The sequence below is a fragment of the Hyaena hyaena genome, unplaced genomic scaffold (assembly GCF_003009895.1).
Source record: "Hyaena hyaena isolate Hyena2069 unplaced genomic scaffold, ASM300989v1 scaffold_8, whole genome shotgun sequence".
NCBI classification, from domain to species: Eukaryota; Metazoa; Chordata; class Mammalia; order Carnivora; family Hyaenidae; genus Hyaena; species Hyaena hyaena.
Window position 1 is genome coordinate 7798843 of NW_024080640.1, and position 16729 is coordinate 7815571.

At 39.5% G+C, this 16729-nt stretch overlaps 1 protein-coding gene across 5 annotated transcripts in view; it reads right to left on the reverse strand.

The window, feature by feature from the left end:
• Window positions 1-285: 285 nt before the first annotated feature.
• CNOT4 (CCR4-NOT transcription complex subunit 4) overlaps window positions 286-16729 on the reverse strand; it is a 137605-nt gene continuing 121161 nt past the window's right edge. For 3 of the 5 annotated variants that reach the window (XM_039242820.1, XM_039242803.1, XM_039242811.1), the window contains exons 11-12: window positions 2375-2587; window positions 286-1675 (exon numbers count right to left, since the gene is read on the reverse strand). In XM_039242820.1, coding sequence (XP_039098751.1) covers window positions 1374-1675; window positions 2375-2587 — 515 coding nt within the window. In that variant the 3' untranslated portion in view covers window positions 286-1373. The remainder of the gene's footprint in view (window positions 1676-2374; window positions 2588-16729) is intronic. The other 2 variants (XM_039242837.1, XM_039242828.1) reach the window with 1 other exon arrangement.

Here is a 16729-nt window from a genome sequence, read left to right on the forward strand (position 1 = left end):
GTTATCTTCTACCGAAAAGCCACCGGGAGGGGAAGTTATCTTCTACCAAAAAGCCACCGGGAGAGGAAGTCTTGAGGACAAGACGGGCTGATGTTCAAAGATGGCAAAGACTGATGATAAGATGAATTCTTTTTCTAATTTCTTCTGCTGCATAATTTTTCCTATTGTCGACGATGTGAAGATCAACGGAAACGTCGGACGACTGCTACCACACAATGTTTCAAGGTCACACGTGAGAAAATGAAAAAACAAAAACAAGAACAACCCAAGGGTCATCATCAAGTTTTCTGTTTTATTTAAGATTTTAGTTTTAATTCTGAAGAAAGAGGTACATTTCCTTGTTTTTAGTTTTAGCGTCAGGTTATAACCAGGTTTCTGTTTTCTTTTCTCCTGTCTTTTCAATACTGCACAAACGTCCAGAAACTACAGGGTTAAGTAAAAGCTGCAGGCAAGGAGGTCAGAGATTTGCTCCAGATGGTGATCGGATGGCCCCAGAGCAGTGCTATCTCAGAGCGCCCTAGTCAGGCGACTTTAAGGTAAAAGAAAAAAAGATTCTGACAGAGGAGAAAGACTGAAGAAATCACTTATATTTCAGCTCTTATGTTATGCATAGGTATTAAATCTGTGAATACTTTTTTTCTTTAAAACATCTGAATTTACTTTAAATCTAAAGCCAACAATTTTTTCTCCTTAAAAAAAAATCACTTCTCCCCTCCTTATTAATTCTTTAGCAATAGGCCAGTTACTGCTACAGATCAGTTGGTCTTTCCGTCAGCTTCCAATAAATTCTTTTGCTTAACGACACAATCAAGTCCTCTCCACCAACTTGCCAAAAGAATTAAACATCAAATTAAATTAAAAGCATTTTCCCTGCAATGGTGATAAGCTGAATACAAGATGGATTCCAGGACCACCACTTTCCCCCATGCACTTAGCAATCTCATTTCAACTAACCTGGTTTTCAAAACTTTTGCAGTTGATAATGCATTTACTTGACCTTCCCTAAAGATTAATCGTCATTTTCTGCTAAGCAGATTATGTCATTATTATGCGCAACAGACAAACAGTAATTTTCTAAGTATTGAGACTGCCCTTTGATTTCTTTTCTTTTTTTTCCCCTCCTTAAAAAGGCATTTTTAGGAAACATTCAACAGTGTCACTCAAATGCTGGATCAACAGAAATGTTTACAATTAAAAAAAAAAAGATGGTAATGACCCTGTGATCGCATTGCATCTGGGGGTGGGGAGAAAAAAAATTGATCAGGAACTGGATTCTTCAGAACGTAAGAATGAGAAGGGAGCTGTGGGTGGGCCGAGAGGGAGAAAACAGGGCGGGACAAATCCTGCATTTTCTAACGGTCTCTCCTCTTTCCCTAGTGGCGGTCCAGTGTTGAGCTCTGTAGTAAATCTGTGGGGGTTTTGCTGGGGGGTCTGAAGGCTGTCTGAAAGCCTGGGGGTGGGGAGTGGAAGCTGGAAGGGTTTGAAGGAGGAGGGTAGGGGTTCCAACTGGCTCTGTGCAGAGGGATCTGTGTGCTGAAGGGGGCGCTGTGGTGGGTCTGTGATGGAGCAGCACTGGGGCCGTCCATCTCTGTGAGGGCCTGAAGGGATTTTAGCCAGTGTGGAGGATTGTCATCTTGAAGAGAGTCTAAACTGTTTCCTGAAGTTGCTGGGATACCTAAGGAGAGAACAGAAAACAAGGGGGAAAATGGTGAGTTTGTGAAACAAGAATAAGAAGTCCATTGGAAAAAAAAAAAAATAAGGTCTCGGTGATTAGCTTATCCAAAAAGAAACAGAAAACTTAACACATCTTAAACTCCTTCCAAAGGAGACCTTTTTAATCTTATGTTCTTTGTAATTCTCTGCCCACGAGGACCATGATTCATTGTCAGAGAAACCCATGCCTCCTCTTCAACGACACAGACATCACCCCCCACTGTCACAGAGGCAGAGCTGCAGAAAGGAGCCCCCAGAATCGTATGCCATTACTCCCCAATCGTGCTTCGCCTTCTTGAACGGGGGTACGTAAACAAGATAGCCTTATAATAGAGAGCTTTATTTTCAAAAGTGGAGTATGTTCCTTTAAAAGGGTAAGTCAGATACTTTTGTTCTTTGAGACCTGAAAAATGTGCACGTGCTGCCAGACGCTGGCACCTACTTACACCCAGAGAAGCAACCGAGGCACCGAATGCCTTCTGATACAACGAGGCCAACGCAGCTAACAGAGACTGCGGGACCCCAGAGGACGAGAGAGGCCGCCCCACGCCTGCGGCTTTGCGGAAAGAGGCTGATGTCGAAGAGACCTCTGTGTGCATTTAATCTGTGCCAAAAACCAAATGGATGGCAGTCAGTGGAGCCGAAGGAGCGAGAAAGTTACCTGTGATGATGGCTGGGTCTGTCCAGCTGCCAGGGCTGTCCCAACTCAGGCTGTCGGTGGTGGCGGGGTTGGACGTTGGTGCAGTGTGGTTGGCGTTGGAGGGGGAGGAAGAATTGGGCAGTCCACCAAAGTTGATGTTAATGTTGGGTAGAAGTGCCCTTAGCCCGTCCTGCCATTCCTTCATATTTAAACTCTCTACAGAACTGCTGTTGTCTGGGAGATTTACCAACAAAAAAATGAAAGATAAAAAAAAAAAAATAAAAAGCTGACGTTAGAAACAGATGTTGTTCTTTCGTGGTTAAGCGGGAGAAGAATTATTCTTTCTTTACTGAGCATTTAAGATGGGTTTTCCTCGCAAGATAAACTTGGTTAGGATTTCTCTCGTGAGCTCAGAGCCCCTGAAATAAGTGAGGAAGAGCTTGCTCAAGAATCAGGAGAGGGAGCGTCTGGTCCTTCTTAGAGACTCTTCACCATTTTGCGCTTGTAAATCACTAAGCAGGTTTAAAGACTCACTGCTCCAGAGCACAATTTAGTTCCAGCTACATTATGAAGTTTCAGGTAGCGAGGCATTTAGCCAGCAGAGCTGATTTATGCTCTCAAGTCCGCAAAACTCAATATAGGAGCTTATTTCTGAGCCCGTTAAGTGGAAGAAAAGTCATTTTATGAAGAATAAACATAAGCCAATAGAAAAAGAAAAATAATTAAGTTCTTCCTGATGATAAAACTGGTAATGCATTTCAGAGGAGAAAGGCAGTAATGAATAGGCTTTTGAATTTGAAAAGAGTATTTTTCCATTAGGCATGAAGGCCGAGCAGGCAGAGGCTAAGCTACCTTTCAGATGGGATAATTACCAGCACAGCCTGCCTGCTCTATTCCAACAGTTCTACCGATCATTTAAAACTCAAGTCCTGGAGTCCTACATTTAGCTCTCTGGTTCTACTTATGAACAGCATCATCCGTGACAAGACACATCAATGTAAAAAGGCTGTTTATAAGTTGTAACCAAACTAATTTGATCTACTGCCATCCAGAATCCAAAAACTGTAACTAATCGGTTGGAGGGGAATGGCAAAGCATAGGAGCTGGAGTAATTGTTTTATTGAATATAGGAATGTAGGTCAAACTACCAACTGAAGCTTTTGAGAAGAGCATAGAGAACTGATAAGCAATCGCCATTGATGATGATGATGATGATGATGATGATGATACTCTATCAGGCAGTCTGTGCTATTTGGTAAATTCAGAATTTTCTTTTTATAATCTTGCTTTGCACCAATTTACTGTTCTGTGTATCATGTTTCAGCAAGCAAAGCATTTAAACCTACTGGTCTTATTCATAAAAAGAAAAAAAAAACTACAACCAAACTCAACAAAAGCCATCCAGAATTACTAAGATGAAGAAAAGGCAATTTATGCCATTCAGACAAGTCAAGAGAAGGGAAAAGAAATTCTTCAAACCTACTTTCATTTCACAATCAATGCAGTTTCCTAAGGCTCCCCTTGTTTGCATCTTACTTTACATCTGCACTGGGCTGTACAATTTACAAGGCTCTCTCACGCTCACTTATTATTTCACTTGGCCCTTATGTTGTGACGTAGGCGGAGTGGGGAGAATAATCTCCATTTAACAGATGAACACGTTCCAGAATAATTTGCTCATGGTCATATAACTAACAAAGACCTGAACCCAGACCCTGAGTTGTTGTTGTCGTTTCTTTTAATAACACCAAGCTCTCTCTTGATCAACAATGTATAGACTATTAATTGACTTTTTAATGGGTCTATAAGACCTATGACTAAAAAAAGGCAAAATCGAAACATAGCAACATTATAGTATATCTGCTGGCCACGAGTAGCAGGATAGAGGAATATTTTGGCTGAATGAACAGAGTGGACTTTGCGGCCGGGCCGGGGGTGGGAGTGCACCGGGGGTGCCTCATCAATGGAATCATCATTTTCACCCTGACTCCAACTGCATGAGGTACTAACAAGATCACAGTGACAAAGTTCTATACTCTCCAGTACAGGAAGGTGTGGTGGCTATGGCACATTCTAACCTTTAAAGTGATCAAATCATCAGACAGAGTAACTTAAAATGGTTTTCAACTAACCAGAAACAGAACTCTAAACAAGGAAAGCTTCCTAGGAGGGAAATAAAATCCTTCTGATATAAAAAGATGGCATATAACTACGTGGAAAAATTCCAAGGAAGATTAATGCTCCTGACCTAGGTAGCTGAAGTCAATAAGAAGCCTGGGCAGATGATTCGAGCCCTTCTCCACGGAATAGAGAAAAAGAAAATACCCCATGATTCAGTAATACCAATTTTCTCCTTACTTTTGCTTTACATTTCGTGAGAATTGGAACTAAGGAACCTCTAACTTTGCATTAACAGAATAATGTTTATATTTATATAAAGTTTATTTGAAAATTAGTATTGCAATCAAGTCAAAAGACAGTTGTTCATGGGCAGGGGATATACAGGAACTTTGCACTTTCCATTCAGTTTTGCTGTAGACTTATAATGCTCTAAAAAATAAAGTCTAATTTAGAAAAAGATGTTTCTCGATTTGAGGCTAATGAAATCAAGCAAGAGTACAGCGGACCCTTGAACAACACAGATTTGAGCTGCATGGGCCCACTTATACACAGTTATTTTTTCTGATAAATACAGTACGGTCCTGTAAATGTAGTCTTCCTTAGGATTTTCTTAATAACACTTTCTTTTCTTTAGCTTAGTTTAAGAATACGGTATATAATACATGTAACATATAAAACATGTGTTAAGTGACTGTTTATGTTATCAGTAAAGCATCCCGGTCAGCAGCAGCCTATGAGTAGTTGAGGTTTGGGGGAATCAAAAGTTATACGTGGATTTTTAACTGTGCAGGGGGTAGATGTCCCTAGCCCCAAAGTTGTTTAAGGGTCAACTCTATGTTGGCTAAAGAATGTCATATTTGGCGCATGATACGGAAACAGTGAGAAACTCAGATCATCCCAGGTGAACTATGATTATGAGATACCTGGAGAAATAAACAAGCTAGTTTAGAATTCTTACAATCTTAACAAAAATGTCATGTGTCTAGATATCTCAAGACCCAGAGAGTATGCATGACTGGTTCAGTGAAGCTGCAAGTGCCACAGGGAAGTGGACTGCCATCTTTAGCTCTGGGAATGGGATCACTAACTCCACGTGGCTTAGAAGAGAAATATTCTTCAGCTTTCTCCCCTGTTGCTACACCCAGTGTTGGCACAGAGCACGGGAAAGGGAAAGGAAATTAAATAAAGCCTAAAGTCATCAAAACAGCTCCCTCAGTCCAGCCATACTGGAAATCACCTCCTTCTCCTCCCCTCCCCCCAACTCAAATTGATTCTGGCAACAAGGGTTTCTGGGAATCCATTCTTTGCAATACACAACAGCAGGGGTTATTACCACAACACCACTGACATTTTGGACTATATAATTCTTTGTTAAGGGAGGTTGTTCTATGCATTACAGGATGTATAGCAGCATCTCTGGCCTCTACCCACCAGATGCCAGGAGCCCACACATCCCAGTTCTGACAACCAAAAGTGAACCATTGACACAAAGGAAGTTGGTTCCTTTGTTTCTAGCACTCTGGAAAAAGTCCCACTCAATACATATTTCCCTTTAAAACAGTACCAGAACTTTGACCACTGGACACAACTTGATGTAACTTCATTTCCTTTTATTGATACAGGACTTCACACTGGGCTACAGTTCAGTATGGACAACTCGGGAGGTCTAATGGAGCAAAGACTGACCTGAAAACTGCACATGGGCTGTATTAGCTCTACACTAGTAATTAATACATCCTTGGGCACATAAGTAAGTCTCTTAATATCCCAGGACTCAATTTCATAAGTAGGAATAACATCTGCCTAAGTCTCTTCTAGGGACAAAACGAGAGAAGGGAAAGCAATCTGAAGCCCATCTATAGTACCTGATAAACACCTAACAACTATTTTTTTTTTTTAATCAGTACTCAATACTGAATAGACAGTAAACTTTCCTTCCAAGAAGCCAAGGTGGAGGACTCCTCACGTGCCAAAAACTGGCTCTGTGCAGTCTCCTCCAAGGAACAGAGATAACACCCAGCATCTGCACAGAGGGACTGGGGAGTCGATCTAACTGATAAGCCTTCTCACCAAAATATTGCAAAGATGAGATATGTGAAAGCACCTTAAACTTCCAACAAGCAAAGAAAATGAAAATCAAGTTACTGAACATATTTTATATTAGAAATGATACTATCTGACTTTTAACATATTTAATTAGTTCTAGTATTTAATCCAGGAAGAACTGTGCATTTTTAAAGGATTGCTAATAACAAATGTTTTGTAATATTAAAAAACTAATTTTAATTTATAATTTGCATCTATGTACAACAAAACACTATTTTTAGTACTAAATAATTTGAGGGCAAGCAAGCAGGTCAAACTGTTTGTAGTAGTTTTATTTTTCAGTGTAAAACTCAAAGACTTAACAATTTAAAGTACCTTCAAGATGCCAGATACCACATTCTCATATGCCATGATGTGAGAAGTATCAGTACACTTTCAGTTTCCGTGGATCAGAACACCAGAAAGAAGAAATTATGTTTAAAATTTGGCCAGCTTGCTGATTACCTAACACCCAGTCCATAACAAGTTGATCACAGGACACTAAGCAAGTTGACGAATCTAGTTTTTGGCAACAACGAAAATTATAAAATGTATGTGTTAAGACTGCCAAGATGAAAGTCAAAGACACTATTTACTGAAGGCGTACGGTATGCAAGGAGAACAAACATCTTCAAACTCTCATCTCTTGTTCTCAAGGAGTTTTAAAGTCTAGATAGTGAGACAATGCAAATACAGGAAAAGTTCAACAATTACCAGAAGAGCAACAGAAGAAATGTCACAGGGTTGTACATGATCAATAAATGCTATGAGGTTTATTAAAAAGAGAGGCACCCTTGTGGCAGTGTCTGGGGGTGTGGGGGGGTAAAGAACAGGCGCAGTCATGTACTCATGGAGCTGTTTTAGTTACTACACAGACACCCTGAGCCTGAAACATCGATAACAGGTTGAAACTATCTTTGGTATTTTCACGTAACACTAGACCAGTCCAAACATTAACTAGGATTTACGGAAGAGACGTGTTATAAGCAATAGCTACACGGTTGACCCTAACACCACGTGGGTTTGAACTGCACAGGTTCACTTACATGTGGATTTTTTTCAGTAGAGCACTATTAAATATATTTTCTCTTCCTTAGGATATCCTCAATAACATTTTCTTTTCTCTAGCTTGTTTTGCTGTAAGAATACAGTATATAATACATAAAACAAACAAAACATGTTAACTGACTGTTTATGTTATTGGTAAAGCTTCTGGTCAACTGTAGGCTATTAATAGTTGAGTTTGGGGGGAGTCTGAAGTTATATACAGCTTTTTGACTGCACGGGTTGAGGGGAGTCAGTGTCTCTAACCCCTGCGTTATATGAGGGTCAAGTATACTATGAGATAACAGTAAGCTGTATTCTGACATCAGATCTTTCACAGAAAATCATAAAGCAGGAAAAGATTGATGGCTTACACAAGAACACACAGCCTTATAGCGGCTAAGTGGGTTTCTTTCCTTTCTGTTCTTCAGTTTAACTGCAATGTGTTCATCATTATGAATTGACACATAGCAAAATTGTGGGCAAATCTGCTCCTTATAGGTTGTATATAGTGGCAAGCTAGTGAGTTTTCCCAGTTTGCCTAAAATTTTCACCTGAAAGACTCATTTTCAAATTGGTTTCAGACTTCAAAACCATCTCAGGAGCCCCGGGGGAGAAAGCTGAGGGGACAGGGCATGGGGACAACCCGTCCTCCCCACCTCCCCACCTTGCTTTCAGCTGTTTCACATATTAGGGTGCCATGGAAGATTGCATTTGAAAACCAATACTTGCTGCTAAACATGAAGACAGAAGATCTGTGTGTAATGACAACACGAGGAGATAAAATACACTTATTAAAGGGAACCTGAAAACAAAGGCCATCCCAAGTATTTATTTCCTCTACTACAAACTGTACCACCAGGTCAGGATTTTCGGTCCCCTCTTGAAGGCCTGCCTCTACTTTCTTTTTGGCACCACTTGTGCAAGGCCTTTTCACATAGGCCTTGTTACTTAAACTGGCTAGATGCAACTAAATTCACAAACCCACCAATTTCTCTACTTTCACGTATGGATAGGGACAACTGGCCCACATATTTGGCCTTCGGCTACTCCATTCTCACCTGCAATCCCTAGGACGAGAGACCTCCTGAATTTCAAGTGAAATTTCTATCAGTGGCCAAACCCATCCCAACTGGGCAATAGTCATTGAGAGTCCCAAATATGCTCAAAGAAGTTTATCTTGGCTCTTTAGTTTTGAAGCTTTATCTAATGGTTACTCCTCAGAGCCTCAACTGTCAACCTGACTTTGGTTTTCCAAAAAGGGTATCTTCCTTCTTTTACTGCTGTCCACTACAGTTCAAAGTCAAAGGCTCCCTCCAGTGGCGAGGTTACTTACTGAAACAAATCTTTCTTGGTAGAAGCCATTGTACATTTGAAATCTAGTTCCCAATATGGTACTCTTTGCCAATTAGATTCTCAAATACTCATGCATTTTTTAATGTTTATTTTTGATAGACAGACAGCACGAGCGAGGGAGGGGCAGAGAGAGAAGGAGACACAGAATCCGAAGCAGGCTCCAGGCTGTGATCTGTCAACACAGAGCCCGATGTGGGGCTTGAGCTCAAACCATAAGATCATGACCTGAGCCGAAGTTGGATGCTCAACCAACTGAGCCTCCAGGTGCCCCTAAAATGTTCATGCATTTTTAGAAGGACACACCATCACTCTGTCTCAGGCACTCTACCCCTCTCTATGGCCCCCCACCTTGCCCTGTTATATATATATATTATTTCCCATCAGTTGTGGAGTGAATCTCCAACAGTATATCATTTAAGAAAGCCTAAACTTTCTCCAACTTCAACAACATATCTCGAAGCAACTCAAATACAAAAGAATTATGCTCTTCCTATATGTCAGTTAAACCAAATTTTAAAGAGCCTAAAATTTCTCCTACTAGAACTTGAAAGAGAGCTTTATCATATCGGCATGCTGTACTTTTTAGGTGAGCCACAGAAATCATTTCAACTTATCAACTAAAATTTGCAGTGAAAATGACTATTTTGCGAGTAAATTCTTTCAGGTTTATGAAAAAGATACTATTCTACTTAAAGAAAAAGACCTGCCACTCAAATTTCTAGGATTATGCTTATTATAAAGCAAGGCAGACTAGTACTGCAGAGCAGATTTGCTGGGGCACAAACTTCCAAAGGATTTAATAGATTTGAAAGAAGAGATCACACTAAGTGAAAAATTCTAAGAACTCCAATGGAAAAAAATTCCGAGGACGGAAGAACTCGAAAAAGGTAGTAATAAAAAAACCCCAAAGTTTATTACTACGAATAGAAGGGAAGCAGAAATAACACATACGGGAGAGGGTCAGCTAAAGATGGCCTGGGCTTCCTGGACTCGACTCGACTCCGTGCCTTTCTCCTTGTCTAGGGCGCTTTCCCGAGCTCTTCAATTAATTTTTACTCAATCTCCCAAAAGTTTAAGTCTTTCCTCTTCTGCTCAGATCATTTGAGGACAGCACTTGCAGCCTGAGTCACACTCACTGGGCAGCACGCTGTGCGGGGACACCACGGAGGCTGCTGCTGCTCACACCTCTCAAGTCCACTGCGAGGCCCGTAAGGGCGTATTTTGTACACCCTTCAACACGTTGCTCACTCAGTGTCTTAGAAACCTGATGTGCTTCAAGATATCTGCTGAATCAAAGACCCAACTTGAGAAGAGCTGAAAAATCACTTTCCCATCGAAAGCCTGTTTAATTCATATCTGTATAGTGCTATGAATCAAATCATTCTCTCCAAAGAGATGCAAATCTTTCGGAAAGCAGGAATCAGCTAGGTTTGGGGGGGCCGAAAGGCTTCTCTGCATGTAAACTCAGGGAAAGGAGCTGCTACAATGATATGTTTTTAGTGGTGCTTGAGATGCATGTGCACCGGCATGTACACTTTTTAATGTTTTATTTTTGAGAGAGAGAGAGCGCGCACAAGTGAGCAGGGGAGGGTCAGAGACAGAGGGAGTCACAGAATCTGAAGACAGTCTCCAGGCTCTGAGCTGGCTGTCAGCACAGAACCTGAAGTGGGGCTTGAACCCACGAACCGCGAGATCATGACCTGAGCTGAAGTCAGACGCTTAACCGACTGAGCCACCGAGGTGCCCCTACACTTTTTTAAAACTCAACACACCAAAATTAAATAAGGATTGCTTGGGTGATAATAAATGTTCTTCTGGTATGAACAAAGTCCTGTGGGTATAAACAAGAAAATGGACTCTTTTGCCATTTTGTGTGCAGGATAAATGGTGGTAAGTAGAAAAGCTCAGAGGAAGAGAAGCTGATACTGAAGAGGGCATGGGCATTCGTACAAGAGAGAGAGCAGCAGAAGCAGGTGATCTAAAATATAGGAGAAGCATTTCAAAATACAAGTAGCTGTGTTTTGCACAATGTGTATATGACTTTTTTTCTACTAGAATGTTCTAAAAGTCTGTTTTAGGGGAGAATCAGATCAGTTAATGAGAACCAAAAAAAAAAAAAAAAAAAATCCAGATGTCTGTCTTATGACAAAGTATTTTTATGGAAAATACTTCTGGAAAGATGTCTACATACAAAGTTATATAGACAATGAGAAAAAAATATACTTAAAAGTTAATGCAAAAGAAAAATATATTCTCGGAAGCATTACAGCCTGGATTAGATGGAACGTGAACCAGGACATACAAGCAACAGAGCTAAGGGATGGGGAGGGACAGAAATCAAATGTAAGAGGGGCACCTGGGTGGCTCAGTTGGCTAAGGTCCGACTTCAGCTCAGATCATGATCTCACGGTTCGTAGGTTCGAACCCTGCGTTGGGCTCTGTGCTGACAGCTCAGAGCCTGGATATTGCTTCCGATTCTGTGTCTCCCTCTCTCTCTGACCCTCCCCTGCTCACGCTGCCTCTCTCTCTCTCTAGAAATAAATAAAAGATTAAAATATATATATAAAAAAGAAATCAAATGTAAAAAATCTATAAAATCTGAAAATTGGAAGCTTAAAGGAAAGCATTCAAGTGGACACAAAACTGAGCCCCAAGAATGAAGTGAAGAGACGCAAGGATGACTGAGAGGGTTTATGGTCCAGGAGAGGAGACAGAGATCACCAGAACATGGTTTCACCAAGACAAATGACAAAACTACATAGACATGGTGGGTGGGGAGGGTGCTGTGAACCACCCTAACATCTGAGATCTGAATCTGCTGGAAGAAAATAAACCTAATAAAACAGATTTCCTGACCATTCAAAGAAGTGGCTGGCTAGTGTGAACATAACATAAGCCCTAAGTGTCTGAAACATAATTTTAGGATTTACAGAAGCAAGAAAGGAGAATAAGTGGACTTGAGTTCTTGGATGGCAGGCATTCCGGCTATTTCTGCCATCACCACAGTGTACTGCAATTATGTGTTGGCTCTCTCCTTCTACCACTTCCTTTCCTCTAGGAAAGGGGCCTTGATTTAATCCTCTTTGTATGCAGTGAATAGTCCCTGAGCCTGGACTTCAATGGGTATTTAAGGTTTCCTAACCGAATAGCCATAAATATTTGTATCCAGGTTTTTGGAGAAGACAGCTTTCCAAATAAGGACAAAAAAAAAAAAAAAAAAAAAAGGATGGCTCAGGTTACATAGGAGGCAGTGATTCACAGGCCACAGAAGATGCCAAAATATGACTTTCTGATTATGCAAGAATAAAGGATTCTAATAAGGAAACGAAACTGAGGAGAAATCTAAAGGAACCAGCTGTTGCACAGGGAGAATCACAGGGAATTAGATTTGAAAATAAAGCTTAGAAAAGATGGATGGAGGTTAAAAACCTACCTGTCATAATCCTTGAGGACTAAAATCAGAATATGTAATGATCTGAAGCTTGTGGCAAATGCTGAAGGCAAGAAAAAGCTAAGTTTGGAATAGGAGAAAAGTAGGAAAAGCCACTGCCCAGCCTGATGTCACAATGCTAAGTCCCAAGAGAAGGCAGAGCTATGCAGTTCCAGCTTCATTTTGCTTCTTTTCCATCTTCTTTATAAAAAGAGCATGATCCTCAAACCAGAAAGGACAGATTAAGCAATGTGAAGAGAGCTGTAAGTCAGTAAAGACAGCAAAGACAGTAAAACAAAACAAAACAAACATCGTTCACTCAATTTAAATGAGTTTCAGTTTTTTAGGTGCAAAATTAATTCTATTCCAGGGAATTAATCCTCACAGATGTGATCACAAAACCACTGTTAAGTGCCCTGAAAAGGAGAAAATGGCAGATTCTAGAAGCTACATGCTTATAATTAGTTCTTGGGAAAATTCTGAAAACACATTAGGAGCTGGATGCTTTCTTTAGAAATGAAAAGGTTAGCAAGCACTGCTCCTCTATTGCTTGCATTTGGGGGCCTTTTACATGGAAAACAATATGTAGGATTTTGGCTAGAACCTTAGCTCCCTTCCAACTGAAATACACAGGAAATTAAACTTTAATTTTGAAGCAGAACAGGTAGTCATGGAGGCAGCTTCTACCGACGATTGTTTTCTACTGGAAATGTCCTTTCTTTGTCCCATGGTGCCTTTGCTTTATTCTACTGCCTGCCCAAACTCAAGACTTTAAAGCCAGCTCCATTTCTGCCCCACTGACACATCAATTCCATAAAACAAATGGAATAAAGTGATCGAGAGCCAAAATGCATTTCCAGAAAGATCCAATCATATCAAAATAATTTATTCTTTGGACGGGCTTTCTAGGATATCCTAAGTATTAGATATCTTAAATTTAGCAGTTGCAGGTAAGTCTTCTGAAGGTCATCTTTTGGGATAAGAGGTAAAGTATAGCACTGGGTAACAGCACTGTTTAGATGATTTTTCACAGAACTTACTGTGGGTCAGCCTAAAAGTTTCTGTGATACTATCCCACTGACAGTTGCACCAAAACCACTTAGATACCTGGAATAACCCTGCCAAAAAGGTGAAAGATCTGTACTTTGAAAACTAAAATGCTGATGAAAGAAAATACTAAATATTAAGATGACACAAAAAGAATGTTAAGACATTCCATGCTCAGGGACTGGAAGAATATTGTTAAAATATCTATACTACCCAAAGCATTCAATGCAATCCCTATCAAAATACACCAGCATTTTTCACAGAGCCAGAACAAACAAACTAAAATGTTTACGGAACCACAAAAGACCCCAAAGAGTCAAAGTAACCTTGAAAAAGGAAAAACAAAGCTGGGGGCAACACAATACCAGACTTTCAAGTTATAATACAAAGCTGTAGTGACCAAAGCTGTATGGTACTGGCACAAAAAACAGACACATAGATCAATGGAACAGAACAGAAAACCCAGAAGTGGACCCACAATTATATAGTAAATTAATCTTTGACAAAACTGGAAAGAATATCCAATGGGGAAAAGATGATCTCTTCAACAGTGTTGGGAAAACTGGACAGCAACATGCAAAAGAATGAAACTGGACCACTTTCTTACAACAAAACAAAAACAAATTCAAAATGGATTAGAGACTGTGAGACCTAAAGCCATATAAATTCTAGAAGAGAACACAGGCAGTAGTAACTTCAAAGACATAAGCCACAGCAACTTCTTTCTAGGTATGTCTCCTGAGCAAGGGAAACAAAAGCAAAAATAAAACTATTGGGACTACACCAAAATAAAAAGCTTCTGCATGGTGAAGGAAATAATCAACAAAACTAAAAGGCAACCTATGGAATGAGAAGATAATTGCAAATAACATATTTGCTAAAGGGTTAGTATCCAAAATATATAAGGAACTTACAAAACTCAACACACATGAAACAAATAATCCAATTAAAAAATGGGCAGAAAACACCAACTGACATTTTTCCAAAGACATACAAATGGCCAAAAGACACATGAAAAGATGCTCAACATCACTCATCATCAGGGAAATGCAAAAATCAAACCTACAATGAGATATCACCTCACACTTGTCAGAATGGCTAAAATAAAAAACACAAGAAACAGGTATTGGCAAGGATGTGGAGAAAAGGGGAACCCTCTTGCACTGTTGATGGGAATGTAAACTGGTGTAGCCACTGTAATGGAGTAAAATTGTATGGAGGTTCCTCAGAAATTTAAAAATAGAAATACCTGATGATCCATCAATCGCACTGCTGGTTATTTACCCAAAGAATACAAAAATACTAATTCAAAGTGATACATACACCCCAATGTTTACAGCAGCATTATCTACAACAGCCAAGATGTGGAAACAACCCAAGTGTTCATCATTTGATGAATGAAGAAGTTATGGTGCATATATTACACACACACACTGGAACAATATCCAGCCATAAAAAAGAATGATATTTTGCCATTTGCAAAGAAATGGATGGATGAAATGTTGCCATTTGCAAAGACGTGGATGGAACTTGACAGTATTAATCTAAGCGAAGTAAGTCAGTCAGAGAAAGACAAATACTGTACAATTTCACTCATATGCGGAATTTAAGAAATAAAACAAACAAGCAAAGGGAAAAAAGAGAATGACAAACTAAGAAACAGACTCTTAACTATAAAGAACAAAATGGTGGTTACCAGAAGCGGGGGGGGGGGGGGGGGGGGGGGGGGGGGGGGGGGGATGGGTTAAAAACGTGACAGGGATTAGGGACTGCACTTGTGATAAGCACTGGGTGACATATAGACTGTATGTATGAATTGTTGAATCACTATATTGTACACTTGAAACTAATATTACATTGTATACTAACTGGAATTTTAATATAATTTTTAAAAAATAGTAAGTTTCTGTGATACTGCTTCCCTTATCTTTGATTCCATGCTCTTTATCGTGCTCACCAAAACCTACAAAGTTAATATAAATATGTAAATTAAAGCAAATTCTAGAGATGACAGAATCAGTAATAAAACAACTATTCAATTAAAACTTGTCAAATTCTTCATACAAATGTTATTAATAGTGTGACTAATAACATTTATCTATCTCTTTATAATCACGTAGTTCTTTCATTAGACAAATTTGTAAGATGGTGATACACAAACAGTATACTCTAACTGCATCAAATCCAAACACAAAACTTAATAGGTATATACATTTTGGTTTTTAAAAATGCATTAGGAAAGTACAGGATTAAAGAGCTCTAACTAACCAGTCATATGTATGAAAAAAAAGGTCTAGTGGTTTTAGTCAATAGGCTTATATTTGATATGACAAATGGGTAATGCATTTTCTAAGATGGTAACATTAAAACCATGCAAATAGATGGGCAAATTAGCAAGTGATAACCATTCTGAACCTCATTTACAAAAGGGGGCTAATACCTACTCCACAGGTTATTTTTATAAAAGGACTTTGTAGGGGTGCCTGGCTGGCTCAGTTGGTTAAGCATCCGACTTGGGCTCAGGTCATGATCTCATGGTCCGTGGGTTCAAGCCCTGCGTCGGGCTCTGTGCTGACAGCTATTTCAGACCCTGGAGCCTACTTCAGATTCTGTGTCTCCCTCTCTCTCTGACCCTCCTCTGCTCATGCTGTCTCTATCTCTCTCTCAAAAATAAATAAAACATTAAAAAAAATTTAAAAAAAGGACTTTGTAAACTGTTAAGGATTATGTAAATGTAGGTAATAAAAGTAGTTTTAATGAAAAAATAGATCTATTATCTGATCACATCTGGATTATTAAAGTGTGAGCTTTATGTTTTAAGAAGGGCATTCACTGTCCAGTCAAAATACATGTAGAGGAAACCTAGACTACAGAGGGAGCTAGAATCCATGCTAAGTGTAGAATGATTGGAAGATCTAAGGATGCTTCATCTACCTCTAGAAGTTACTTAGACAAGTGATAACTGCTTTCACATATTTGACAAGAACTATAAATGGGAAATAGATTTTGGTTTAACCAAAATAAAAAATTCTTTAAAAATTACAAGTCGCCATTAAAAGAGCTCTCTACTTAAGAAAGAATTAAGCTCCCAAAATGGCTTATCATTTACTCATAGAGTTCTGGGGGAAAAAGGGTATTTTGTAGAGATCTTCTGAATTGTGAAATGTGCCTGTTTAAGGGGAAGGTGTACAAATTATGCACACACACACATTTAACAAATGAAAAATAGGAGGTAAGGAAAGTTATTAGGTTATTAAATGATATTTTAAAAACTGTGGGAGTATGTTTTGGGG